Source organism: Rattus norvegicus, chromosome 16 (genome assembly GCF_021556685.1).
Source record: "Rattus norvegicus strain SHRSP/BbbUtx chromosome 16, alternate assembly SHRSP_T2T, whole genome shotgun sequence".
Taxonomy (NCBI): domain Eukaryota; kingdom Metazoa; phylum Chordata; class Mammalia; order Rodentia; family Muridae; genus Rattus; species Rattus norvegicus.
In genome coordinates, this window is record NC_141549.1 from 5,936,842 (window position 1) to 5,950,838 (window position 13,997).

General features: G+C 46.6%; 1 protein-coding gene and 1 pseudogene across 5 annotated transcripts in view; one reads left to right on the forward strand and one right to left on the reverse strand.

Moving 5' to 3' along the window:
• Positions 1-13,242, forward strand: part of Rft1 (RFT1 glycolipid translocator homolog) — a 33,970-nt gene extending 20,728 nt beyond the window's left edge. Inside the window, exons 7-13 of one of the 5 annotated variants that reach the window (XR_015639304.1) lie at positions 196-274; positions 2,276-2,333; positions 3,151-3,281; positions 4,431-4,575; positions 7,451-7,556; positions 11,866-12,115; positions 12,588-13,242. Coding sequence is in view for 2 of the 5 variants with exons in the window: in NM_001135866.1 (NP_001129338.1) it covers positions 196-274; positions 2,276-2,326; positions 3,151-3,281; positions 4,431-4,575; positions 7,451-7,556; positions 11,866-12,115; positions 12,588-12,755 (930 nt within the window). In the remaining 3 variants the exon portion in view is untranslated. 5 annotated transcript variants of the gene reach the window in all.
• Positions 9,299-9,438, reverse strand: LOC120097588 (small nucleolar RNA SNORA32; annotated as a pseudogene).
• Positions 13,243-13,997: the final 755 nt, after the last annotated feature.

The window sequence follows — 13,997 nt, forward strand, 5'->3', positions numbered from 1 at the left end:
CACTGAGGACCAGGCTTTCAGCACATGGCCTCAGGAAACAGTCAAGGTCCATGTTTCAGCTGTCATATAGATTGTCTGCTATTTTGGATGTCGTCTGTGTTGGTAGCACTGACTGAAGGCTCAGCGGGAACTGTGGCCTCTCAGGTGTAGCTTTGCAATGTGGAGACTTTGTCTCATGCTTTATTTTCCTTTTAGGCCTTTGTCAATTGGAACGAGGCTAGGTTGACTTGGAGCTTTTTCAAACAGTCATTCTTGAAACAGATTTTGACAGAAGGTGAGTAAAGTGAAAGGTCACACCGAGCAGTTGGGAGAGCATAGAAGGTGCAAAAGGATTCCACAGGACTGCTGGCACATGGGACCGCCGACTGACACCAGAGCACTTGTCTGGGGCCCCTTGGCAGAGGACCCTTAGAGATGCGCTTGTGTTATTTGCTTTTAAATAAGATAGGAAACCAATATTTATTTAGCTTTATGGTTTACTTAAGTCATCTACTTTAAATCTCTCCACAGCCTTACAGAAGATATCCTCTCCCTCTGTTTAGGGATGTGGAATTGAAACCCAAGTCTCTGTTAATCAGCTTTCTGTTACTGTGGCCAAATGCCTGAGGTAACCAACTTAAAGGGAGGAAAGGTTTAGTGTGGCCCGCAGTTTTAGCCCATGGTTACTTAGCTTTGTTGCCAAGGTAACACAGTATGTCACCGTGCCAGTGTATGGCAGAAGAGGCTGTTGGGAAACAAGAGAGAGACCAGAGTATTAATATGTCCTTCTGTGCTCCAGCTTTCTCCCTCTAGGCCCTCTCTCCTGAGGGTTCCAGTAGGTCCATGGGGAGGAGAGCCCCATTGTCCTGCCAGAAAACCCCCATCATAGATGGTGAGGATGCATCCTGAACCCAGGATGACAGTGTGAGGGGTGAGGTTGAAGAAAGGAAGCCAGAGAGAAAGCTGGGAGTTAGTATAAAAGGCTCAAACGCAGAGTCAGGGAGCAGACATTAATGAACTGTTGGAAGACGGGAACTCAGGGATCGACAGGGATTAGACATTTGTCCCTTGGTGTCAGGTTCTGGTTCTTAGACCAGTCCCAGGTATTTTAAAGTCTAGGGATGCTCGAGTCCCAAAAAGAACTGGTGTCTTTTTGTATAGGACTTAGACATACCCTTCTCTATGCTTTAATTGTACCTAGTGCAATGCAAGTGCTATGCAAAGCTGTTGTTACACTATTAATTTAGGAAATAATAATAATAGTAATGGTAATAATAATAATAATAAAGCATCCATACAAGTAAAGTCGTGCTCAGTTCAGATGCATCTTTGAGTGTTTCTGATTTACCGTTAGGTGAATCATTAGAATCACAAACCCTCAGATATGGAGGCTGGCTGTATTTACAAAACCTAAACTGTGAAGTTGAGGGTCAGAGACAGAAATCTGAGGAGTCTGTCACCTTTGTCTTTATCGGGAGACAGGTCAGAGAGAGGAGACTTGAGAGAAGAGGGGACCTGGCCTGGAAATGGTTTCATTTTGAGTTGTCAGGAGGGGAAAGCTGCTCTTTGGGGCTGTGGCCACTCTTTGGTGCTCTGTCTCTGTCATGGCCAGGGTGTTTCGTTTGTGGAGAAAAAAATTCAGGACAGGCATGGTGGCACACACCTTTAATCCCAGCACTTGAGAGGCAGAGGCAGAGACAGATGGACCTCTGAGCTTGATGGCTGCCTGGTGTATAGAGTGAGTTCCAGGAAACAGAGAAACCCTGTCTCAGAGAGAGAGGGAAAGAGAGAGAGACAGACAGACAGAGTATCTGGCCTCCCTTAAGACTTGGAAGCCATTTTCACCATTAACGTTTGAGCAGTCTCCCCATATTGTATGGTTAATAGTATGATTTTGAAATAATTTTTGCTTGTTTTTAATTTGGCTTCAAGATTCTGTCAATAAAGACTTCAGCGCTTTCTAAACTGTTGCCTTGAGATATTGTGAAATCAGTATTAGGACATTAAACCAATCTTTAATTGGTTATTTGCTGTTTCTCTGAGAGAGTTTGCCAGTTGGAGCCAAGTGGGTGGCACACACCTGTAAGCCCAGCACCCAGGAAGGGATGGCAGGAGGTTCTCAAGTTCCAGTCCAGTTTTTGAACTCAAAACAAACAAACAAACAAACAAACAAAACCAGGCAGCGGTTGTGGGGGATATTCACCAACTGGAAACACTGGTAGATCATAGAGAAAAGGAAAGAAATTGAAATGAATGCTGCATTCGAAATGCCAATTGCTTTGCTTTTCTATTGTAGGTGAGCGATACGTGATGACATTTTTGAATGTATTAAACTTTGGCGACCAGGGTAAGATGTAAGTCTGTACTGTTTTAATTAAAGGTGAACACCATAATAAGTACTAGGTCTTTGATGATGCCCTGTCACGTGACTTGAGTGGAAGTCGTGTTGGGACCTTCCTTCTCCACCTGCTTCCTATGGATCTCTGGTACTCATTTTGAGGGGCGGGGCTCTGAAAGAGAAAACACAGTAGCTCACTTCCTGTCATAAAGGTCCCAGTCAGTGCTTGGGTAAATCTCTCAGATTCTGCTTTATATTTACTCCTCAAGTGATTGATACCAGAGCCCTGCAAATGCAAGAGGAGAAGAGAGGAGGCAGCATCGGATGAAACCGACTGCAGTCGGTTTCACATCAGTGACACATTTTAAAGGGCTAAGATAAAAGCGCCTCGGTCCTGGCTGTATTAATGGCAGGGCCATGGTTGTAATGTCGTATAGGTTTTGCAAGACACTACCATTTGGTACATAGACCTACCATGTCTTCAACCACATGTGAATGTGCAGCTTTTCTCAAAATTTATAAACCTGGCTGGGGCAACAGCTCGGCTAATAGAGTGTTTGCCTGGCGTGCACAGCCCCACAGAAAGTAGGTGTGTGGTGCACACCTATTACCCCAGCATTTGGGAGGTACAGGTCGGGGATCAGAAGTTCAAGGTTTTCCTGGTTACATAGAGAGTTCGGGGCTAGCTGGGCTACATGTGGCCCTGTATCCAAAAGAAAAAAAGATAAAAAAATTTTTTTAAACTAAATATTAAATTAAAAAAATAATTTTCACACAGTGCTATAAAAATTAAGAACTACCATGACTATTATTTCTCCCTTTTTGTTTTGTAGGTATATACGATATAGTGAATAACCTCGGCTCCCTTGTGGCCAGGCTAATTTTCCAGCCAGTAGAGGAGAGTTTCTATATATTCTTTGCTAAAGTGCTAGAGAGGGAGAAGGACGCCTCACTTCAGAAGCAGGTGAGTTGGTCCTCTCAGCTGACCTGGCGCTTCCTTTTGATTCCTCCTCTGCTTCCTCCTCCTCTGCTTTGTGGTTTGTTTGTTCGGAGTCTCGTATCCCTGGGTGGCTTTGAGCTGTTGCTCTTCTGACTTGGTCTTCTGTGGGCAAGACCCAGAGCTCCTCGCTGTCCTTTGTATCCCGGCCTTTGTCCCCTTGGGTGACCTAACTCTGTTGAACTAATTAGTTCCTGGGTTTTGGTTGGTTGGTTTTTGAGACAGTCTTATGTAGTCACAGATGGCTTTGAACTTTTGAGCCTCCTGCTTCAACCTCCCACGGCTGGGATCTCACATCACCATGGGCAGTTTGTGCAGTGTGAGGGAGCAGACTCAGAGTGCATGGCAGGCAGAACCAGATCCCAGCCCTGAAATTGGGGATTTCTGACCCCCTTTCCAAAGCTCTTTGACGTCTAATTAGTTTATTAATCTACCGTGTATGAGATGTGCGCACGTGAGTGTGTAGGTGCAGTGTCATGTGTGCGCATGTAGAGACAGAACCTTGAGATTGGGTCTCTCATTGAACCAGAAGCCACCATTTTGACTAAGCTGGCTAGCCCCAGGCTCTTGGGGTCTGCCCTCCTCAACTCCCCAATGGTGGGGATGCAGCCACATGAAGCCATGCCTGGCTTTTTAATTGAACTTAGCATGGGTGCTGCAGATCTGAGCTTAGGTTCAGGCCCTCACGCTTGCAGAGCAAGCATTCTTACCCAAGGAGCCTCTTTCTGCTCCTGACTTACTCTGCAATTAAAGCAATCTGGGTCTGCCTCTTACATGACTTAGAAGATATTTTACAAAATGCAATTTATGCCCAGTATCTGAAAGTAAGATCTGGTTCCCACTCTGGACTGAGGGATAGTTTCCTCAGTGTACACCGATAATGACAGAACCTCGGCCCATCAATCAGAAGCACAGACTTGGCTAGCGGAGGGGAAACACAAGGATAAAGCAAGTGTTTCCTCAGCAGTGCCGACCACTAAGCCTCCCCCTGCAGCCTGTGGAGAGAGACTCACTGCTCCCTTTCATTTGCTAATTGCCATAAGAAAGGCAGGAAGCAGGCCTGTGTGAGCCCCATCAGCTTGGATTCTGCTCACTTCTTTCCCTTCCCCCGGCCAGGATGATGTTGCTGTGGCTGCCGCTGTTTTGGAGTCCCTCCTCAAGCTGGCCTTGCTGACTGGACTGACCGTCACTGTTTTTGGCTTTGCCTATTCTCAGTTGGCTTTGGACATCTATGGAGGAGCCATGCTTAGTTCGGGATCTGGTATGTGCTAGACTTTGTAAAGGGTTTGTTCTGACTTCTGAAGAGAAATGGGAGTGTCTCATGAAATTCAGGCCATGTGCACACAGTGACCTATGTGCCATTGTGGGGAGAATCTTTGACTGGCTGGGGCTTTGGGGCTGCTCCTCACTCTCCGTACACAAGCAGGGTGCTGTCAGGGCTTGCCCCAGGGAGATCAGTTTTCCACCCTCACTTGAAGAAGTGCTGCTGTATCCTCCTTGCTGTTGGCTTTCCTCTCAGGCCTAAAATGTATTTGCCAAGTGCTTACCTGCGCTTCCTCTAAGTGAGGAGGAAAGCAGAGAGTGGACCGTGAGTCTCTATGTGGTGCTAAACACATCTGAGGAGAGCCACACCAGGCACATCCCAGGATGTGATGAGTTAGAACCTTGGAAAGATCACCCAGAGTCCTTTGCCTACAATAAAATTGATCTGGGCAAGTAAAATCGTGTATTTAATTTACTGACTATTGGTTTGGAAGGAGAAAAGCGTGGACTGTATCTCCATTGAAATACTTGGTTCCCAGGCTGCTGAGACTTCCAAAACACTTACTAGTCCTTGGGGATTTTCACCCATTTCAAAATGTGCCTAGCTCTAGGGTGATCATCCATTTGCAGTTTTTATCCAGGGATAAGCAGGGACGCCTTTACTCTCTCAGATCACTAGACAAGAACCGGAGGATTCTTTGCTGCCCCATCTCAGTGTAAAGGCCTTGCTGGGACAGTTCTGCACTTCTATGCTTCACTCTGAAGGCCTTGCTAGCTTCAGTTGTCACCATGGGGCTCCTCATACTTTTGGTACCGGAGAAAAAAGGACCATGTTTCTATATCATCGCAAAGATTGTTAAATTGAGGAAACACCTACTATGAAGCCTGTGGTATAGTTTGTGGCTTCTTGGGTGTGTGCCTTAAGCAATGCATGTCCATCAGGCAACTGCTGGGAGGATGCATTAGGAAGCCATCAGGAAGTTTACATGCAGAGATTGGGGTCCAGCTGTTTTATACCAGCTCTGCCCCTTTGGAAAGCAATCTCCAAGAAGTAGCCTCTGCTTTAACACAGCCGCAAGATGTTGCCTAAGAGGGGCTGTCCACTCATTTGGTAGAGTAATTAATCACAGAAATGTACGTTAAATGCCATCGCTGTGTTGCCTCCCAAGTGCTGGGATCAAGGGCGTGCACTACCACACTCAGCTTACTGCCTTTTGGTTGATCAAGATGTCCCCTAACAAGTCCCTGTGCTGTCTGGGTGACAGTGCCTGTGCACACATTGCCTGCCGGATTTCCCTCTTATACCATTCTCTCCTTCTTGCTCTGATTAATGCTTTGTATCCAGATGAATTTCTTGTGCAAAGAAACATTCACACCACTTTTCTCCCTATCCCATCCCAAAATGTTTTCCTGATCACTTAAGTATTTCACAATACCTGACTTTGCCTAGAAAGGACTCCTGCAGTAGGCAGAAAAGAGGGTCATGTCTTCAGGGCTTGGCCTTATCACTTTGTTTGTCTATATATGCATGTATTGTTTTATTAGGTGCCAAGAATGGAATTCAGGGCTCTGCAGGAACTAAGCAAACACTTCCACCAATCTCAGCCCAACTCCATCAGTTATTGCTGCTTTAGTTTTGTGTGTGTGTGTGTAAATAGAATCACTACACATTCTGTGCACATGCGCGTTCATTTCTGTTGGATGATACCTAGGGTGGAATTGCTGGGTCCTAGTTTGAGTGCTCATTTGCTTTATTAGAAATTGCTCATTCAGGAAGCATGGTGTTCTGTGCTTGAAATGCCAGTCCTCAGGAGACAGAGGCGGAAGGGTCATCTTTGTCCACATAAAGACTGAGGTCAACTATGGGACCCTGTTCCCTCAAAACAAAGCAATGACGATGACAATAACGAGAGAGAGAGAGAGAGAGAGAGAGAGAGAGAGAGAGAGAGAGAGAGAGAAGAAACTACTTGTTCTGCAGTTTTAAAAAATGATTATTTGTATGTATGTGTGTGTATAGGAATACAGGGGTGTGTGTGTGTGTGTGTGTGTGTAGGTATACAGATATGTATGTGCATGTGTGTGTGTAATGTGCATGTGTGTGTGTAGTATACAGATGTGTGTGTGTGTGTGTGTGTGTGTGTGTGTGCACAAGTGTGGAAGTCTGGACAGCCTGCAGGAGTGAGTTCCCTTCCTCCATTATGTGGCTCACAGGAATAAATGGTTTGGGCAGCAAGTACCCTTACTCACTGAGCCATCCCACTAGCCTTGATCAACAAAGGTTTTAAAAATTCATTGCTGAGGGGTTGGGGATTTAGCTCAGTAGTAGAGCACTTGCCTAGCAAGTGCAAGGCCCTGGGTTCGGTCCCCAGCTCCAAAAAAAAAAGAAAAAAAATTCATTGCTGGTTGTTATGCCATAATATTTAATATAGGAAAAGTACCACTGGGAGCTTTGGTTCTCACTCTGAGTTGTGGAGGTTCTGACTTAGGAGTTTCCTGCTGGTCCTGGGCCTTGGGCTATTCCCAAAGGGTGTTTCAGCCTGTGCAACTGATATTCCCTTAAGACACAGAGCCACTGATGTCTTCAGTGCTCAAACTAGCACGTGTCAGCCCTGTGCTGACTGAAGACACTGGCGGCTTTGCGTGGTGGCCAGAGGAGCTCTCAGTAGCTCAGCAGAGGTCTGTGTGTTTGTGCCTTGCTGTCCTTTGGATTTTATCTGAGTACTGTGGTCAGTGCAGTGGGATCCTGGGAGTCCACAAGTAGGCATGCAGTCCACCATTGCTACCATAGGTCCCATGGCCCAGTTCTCTGCACACAGCAAGCGAGAGCTAGTGATGCACCTGTGTTGACTCTGGACTGTGGTGTTTCCTCGTAGGCCCTGTGTTGATGCGGTGCTATTGCCTCTATGTCCTCCTGCTTGCCGTCAATGGTGTGACAGAGTGCTTCACCTTTGCTGCCATGAGCAAAGAGGACGTTGACAGGTGGGTAATCCAGAGAGCAAACCTTTAATCGCGGTGTCTGGCCAAAGTTAAGTGACTGCTGAATCGTTTTCTTTCCATTCTGAGCATGGGTTTGTCTACACTTCTCAGAGGCCACGCCAGACCACTAATGTGGGACCTCCCTAGGATCACCATGTCTGGCACGATTTACCTAGTGTTTCCCACAGTGGGGCTAGGAGGCTAGTATTGTGCTTCCTTTAGTGGGGGTGTGGCGTCACCCGGGCATAGCTGTATTTGTTCACGTATGCAGTCAACCCTGAGAAGCTGGTCATCCATTCCACTGCTTCCCCGCTCAGATCCCTAAGAAGGGCCTCAACTGCGGCTGGGGATACTCGATTGCCTTTCTTAGGGGCTAGAGAGTTTGCTCAGTGGTTAAAAGAGAACTGGCTGTTCTTCAAGAGACCCAGCACCCACATGACAGCTGACCATCGTCTGTGACTCCAGGGATATGACACAGCGTCCTCTCTGGCCCCCTTGGGCAGTACATACATGTAGTGTGCAGACATAGGTGCAGGCAAGTCACCCATCTGTCTATCTGCTGTCACACTGTGACCATAACACATCACACAGGGCAGTCATTATAGTGGTCTTACATGATGGCAGTCACATAGTAACCTTCACACATTGGCCCTCATGCAGTGGCCATCACACACTGTCAGTGACATAGTGACTATAGCAGTGGTCATCTCACAGTAGCCCTCGTATTAAGCAGGTATGTGTATTTCAAATTTTCCTTTATCATTCTGGTGTGAAATAGCTTAATATTTTTGTTCCATCACCCACTCTTTATATCCTAAATGCCAGAAATACTAGGGCAGTCTCTTAAGGTATCACTGAGAGATAAGGGGAAGGATAAAATGGTGAGGGAGAAAGAAGAGGAAGGTGGCTATGAGCGACAAGGCTAGTGCCTCCTCGCCACTGTCCCTTGGTTTCTGCGTCCTTGAGGCTTTCCATGCTGCCTCTGTTACATCGAGTCCTGTTAGGGCTTCAGAGGCTTGGTCTTAGAAGTGGAGTGAGAAGGGGTAGTGAGTCAGGGAGTCCTTCTCCCTTCTCAGTCAGCCTCTGTCTGTCCTCATCTTAGACTGCTGCACAGTGACTGGAGTCTAGCCGAGATGCTAGCCCAGACCACTGCGGTTGTCGTAGGGAGCCTTCTGTTCTTCTCCTAGGCCAATAGAGTTGGAATTTTAGGAGACTTGAACTAGGGAAACTATTCATTACTAGCCCCAAGCAACTCTGAATCTGAAGCTCTGGAAACTGCTGGTCTCAGCTGCAACATGACCCAGTACACACCATGACCTGTAAATACATTCACATACACATGTAAATGCAAATGACAGAAGCAGGGCCCATAAAGCAGGAAGTGTCACACACACGGGTTCTTCTTACTGTCGTCATTTCATTCTTCAAGAGGACTACATCTCAGCGCAGGTGAGATGAGATGGCTCAGTGGGGAAGGAAGGCTGCCTGCTGCCAGGCGCCATCCCAGAGGTCTAGCCTCAGGTGCCTGCTGCCAGGCGCGATCCCAGAGGTCTAGCCTCAGGTGCCTGCTGCCAGCCGCGATCCCAGAGGTCTAGCCTCAGGACTTACGTGGTTGAAGGAGAGAAGTGACTCTTGCAAGTTGGCCTTTGATCTCTACATGTGCAACGCTCTTGTATTCACACAGAGACACGCATACAAACAGACAAGGTAAACAGAAATAGAATTAAAAGTCTTTTTTTTTTTTTAAATGTTCCCAGCAGGTTAACTGCTAGTTAAGTAGCATATGGAAAACCTAATGGGAATTTTTCTTTATGGTCATATCCACAGCAAAAGAATTTAAAAATCTTAGACACAGTATGGCATACTAAGTGAATTGGCCAGCCCATTGGTAGGTCACAACCTGTCATTTACAGTGGGTGTCAGCTCATGACCTCAGCTAGTGAGCTCTGTAGCTGCAGAACTGCTGAGTTTACTCCCCGCCATGGATAGAAAAGACTAAGTTTAACTTTGAAAAATACCACATTTAAATTTGAAAGCTGCTTCTAACATTGAGTAATTTAAAAATAAAATATAGTCTAAAGCATGCTAAGTGAGAGATGTGGCAGCGTGCAAGTGTGGTTTCTGCCACCCCTCCCTCCCTCCCTCCCTCCCTCCCTCCCTCCCTTCCTCCCTTCCTGCCTTCCTTCTTCCTCTCTTTTTTCTTTTCTTTCTTTCTATTTGGGACAGTTTCTCTCTACATGGTCCTGGAACTTGCCTTGAACTCAGAGAGATCCACCAGCTTGTCTCGAGGGTTGGGACTAAAGGTGTGCACACATGGCCAGAGTCTGCACTGTGCAGGCCCTTTAGTGAGCCGTGACTGCAGCGTCAGTGTGAAGGAGGTGAGGCAATGCTGAACATTCGAAATGTTTAAGAGAACCAGAAAGTCTTATGATCAAATCATGAAGAAACTTGAGCAACAGGTAGTAGTATTCATTCTTTAAATTAAAAAACAGATAAGATTATAATATAAACATATCATTTCCTGATTCCTTTTCCTCCCTCCAAAGCCTGCTGTGCACCACCACTCTTGCTGTCTTTCAAAGCCTTTCTTTTGTTAATTGGTGTGTGTGTGTGTGTGTGTGTGTGTGTGTGTCTGTGTCTGTGTCTGTGTCTGTGTGTCTATCTGTCTGTGTTTGTGTGTACACATGTACACACATGTATATGCATTCCTTACCATGCACTCTGATAAACAAGTTTTTGTAGGGCCATGACCTTGGTCAATTCAGCGCCTATAACCGGGCACTGGGGAGACAGTGGCTTTCCTCTGATCTGTAGTCACGCATTGAACAGTTATCTTCTCACCCCCTCTGATGTTGGGAATCTGGGTCGTGGCCCCAGAGGCGACTCAGTTACTTAGCTTCATGGACACAGTTAGGGACCTGCAGGGTTGAACTCCCTCACCAACTGCATGTTTATAGAGCATCTGCTATGAAATAGGCAAAATGCAGATGCTGGGGGATTTGGCTCACGGCTCATGGTCTTTTGAGGACTGTGGCAGCACTTTTATGATGCCAAGATGCAGTTCTCTCCTGCACAGAATACTGAAGGGGGTGTTTGAAGTCAGAAGTGGGACGAGTAGCATAACCATTTGGCTCCATATCCAGAGAGCACTAGAGTGTGGAGAGCCCAGGGAGTCTGCTGGAGGCTGGAACGGACCAGGGAGTCTCCAGGCTTTGCTCAGTGCTGATAATTTATTCTGGAGACCTGTCCCTTGGTATTTTGAGTGAGTCTGCTGCTTGGTGCATGGTTTCCCAGGAGAAGCAGGACAAGGTATCGGAACAGTTGCCAGTAGCAAAGGTGGAGCGGTGCCTTAGCCCTCGGTGGGTTCTCAGCCTCACTGTGAACAGTGAACGGATTCTCTGTTGAACAGATTTAGCTCCACAGGACAGGAGCCCTGTGTATCACTTGCTCACCAGTGCCCCTAGCGGTGCATAATTACCCAGGACACAGTCACTGGAAACTCCAGCCCAACAGGATTTTTGTGTTTTATTTTCAAAGAATCGCCGAATAAATTATTTTCCTTAGAAGTATAAGTTTTTGAGTTGTATGTTCTGTTCAGGGACTGAGGAGAAAGTCACCTTTTCATGTCAACCACATAGTATTCCATGTTATAGAATCCTGGGTTACGGCTGGCTGTGGAGGCACACACTTGTAATCTAAGCTCTCAGCGGCTGAGGAGGATGAGTTCAAGGCCTGAGGTCTGCACCTGTTGCTCAGCGAAGAATGCTGGTTTAGCTTGTGCAAGCTTAGGTTGCTTAGCTAGGCTTAATTCTGAGCACCTCGAATTGAAAGACAGGGACAGACAGACAGAGACAGAGGTAGTCAGAGGTTGAGAGATTCTGGAAGGCAAGCCTGAGCTATATATACTGAGTTAGAGGTGAGCCTAGGCTACATTTTTTTTTCTCAAAACAAAACAAAATGACAGCCAGCCAAGAGCTGATCCAGGTACTGCAGGTCAGGTCTATAATTCTAATACTCAGGATGTTCAAAGTCATCCTGGATTACAAAGTGACAGCCCATAAAAAAGAAAAAAACATACAGAGGCAAAGGAACTTGTCTAGTATATATAAGGCGTTGGGCTTAATCTAGCACGAGAACCATAATAAACCACCCCTGCCCACAACACACACAAAAACTAAAACCACTGGATTATGGGAACTCATCTGGAGTAATGTGAGCTTAGGGATCTTTCTGTGAATTGATAAGGCCGCTTTTGGGGAATATTCTTGTCTTGGGGTAAGACACTCACCTCTCCGCGTTGCTTGTCTCCCAGGTACAATTTCACCATGCTGGCACTGTCCTCCTCGTTTTTAGTCTTATCCTACCTGCTGACCAGTTGGTGTGGCAGTGTGGGCTTCATCATGGCCAACTGCTTTAACATGGGCATCCGGATCACACAGAGCCTTTCCTTCATCCATCACTACTTCCAAGAGAGCCCCCACAGACCGCTGGCTGGCCTGCTCCTGTCACCAGTTCTTCTTGGAGTATTCGTCCTCAGTGCGGGCATTACGAGTGTCTCAGAGGTAAGCAGCCTAGCAGCCTTCCCACCACTTTCTTCTGCAGCCTGGGCACAGTTCTTCCCTCTGGGCCTCCATCTTTCAGCCAGACTAAACACTGGTCAAGGGTTTGTCTCCTCCCACCTTCTCAGCCCTGTAGAGTAGTACTTAAATTAACCCTGTCTCATCACCGCCTCTCTCTGACTTAGAAACCGGTTGACAGGGCTGGGGAGATGGCTCAGTGAGAACAAGCACTGAGTACAAGCACTGCCTATCCTGAGGACCCAGGCTCAGTTCTCAGCACCCACATGGTGACTCATAACCTCCTGTAACTTCAGTTCTAGTGGATCGACTTTTCTGGTTTTTAAAGGCCTAGGGCACATACACAGAGCACAGTTATACACGTGTTTATACACATAAATAAATCTTAAAAAAGAGAAGCTGGATGATAACTTCTTTCCTTGGTTTATCTGGCAGTGACAACAGTTTCTTTCCCCAGGCATTCCTCTGCTGTGAGCGGGGCTGGCCGGCTAGGCTGGCACACATTGCTGTGGGGACCATCTGCTTAGGAGTGACTCTTGGGACAGCGTTCCTCACAGAGACCAAGCTGATCCACTTTCTCAGGACTCAGTTGGGTAGATCCAGACTTGGTGACAAAATGACATGACTTTGATGATGCTCTGGCAGTTTTGGTAGCAGACCCAGCATCAAGCAGTTCTTGGACAGGCATTGCTGTGCGAAAGCCGTGCTATGGAGTCAGAATCACCCTGGAGGTGAGGCTGCAGAGGGGAGATCATCAGTCCAAGGCTTCCTGCCAGAGGAATGTCCTTTCAAGTGAAGACCAAAAGCTGGTTTTGTTAATGAATCAATTCCCTTTGAGGGTGATTGACCTTTGAAGTTACATCTTTTAACAAACTCTCTTAGATGTTAATATTTAGCCATTGTTTGTTTGCCCAAGAAAAACCAATGTAGCCATTGACCTGCCACAAGAATGGTTAGTTTCTTCTATAAAAGAAGTAAGGAGCCTCTGAATTTACACACTGAACATCCACACCTTTAATCCCAGCACTCAAGAGGCAGAGGCAGGTGGGTCTCCAAGTTCCAGGACAGCTGGAACTGTCTTAAAAAAACAAATATATATAAAAAAAGAAAAATGTGGCTTTCTCTGTGTTAGTCCTGTGGTTTTAGTTTTTAGAGAAGAAAAATGCTAATCAGTGAGAAATATTTCTGAAATAATGTTTTCGGTCCTGGGGATTGAACCCAGGGCTTCACTCATGCCTGGGTCTCTACCACTGAGCTATATCCATATCCCCAGCCCACAAATCGGTAAATCCAGGAGATGTAGACCTCATTTCTCAGAAGCCCTTGGGAGGATCTTTGCTGCCATGGTCATGCTGTATCTTCCAGAGCTGCTCATGGCCCGGAATGAGTTCCTCAGGATTCCTTGACTGTAGAGTGTATGGAAACTGCCTGGGGGCTTTGGATCCAGCCACGCTGGAAAGAGGAGATGGGAAGAGTGAGCTGTGATGGGAAGAGTGAGCTGCTTCGTTCCCCAAGGGGTGCTGTTTTCCAGCTTGCTTTTACTTTTGCCATGAAAGTCGCACAGATGGTGATCACAATTACACAGATATCCCTTTTTATCCTTAGAGTAAAGCAGGGCCTATTGCATATGGCAAAAATCAGCCAAACCCTCTGAACTGACCCATTATTTCCAGTACTGACTAGTCCAACTGTTTTCTTGGCCAGAGCAAGAGTGGCATGCCCAGAGGTGTGGGTCTCCAGGCTACCTCCTAAGCCGGGCTTTCTGTGCCCTGCGTGCTACTCCTGCAGGGGAGATTATCAGGCCTTTCTCTGGGTTGTAAAATAGATAATAGGTTTCTTTCCCCCCTTTAATTCTCTTTTTGGTATG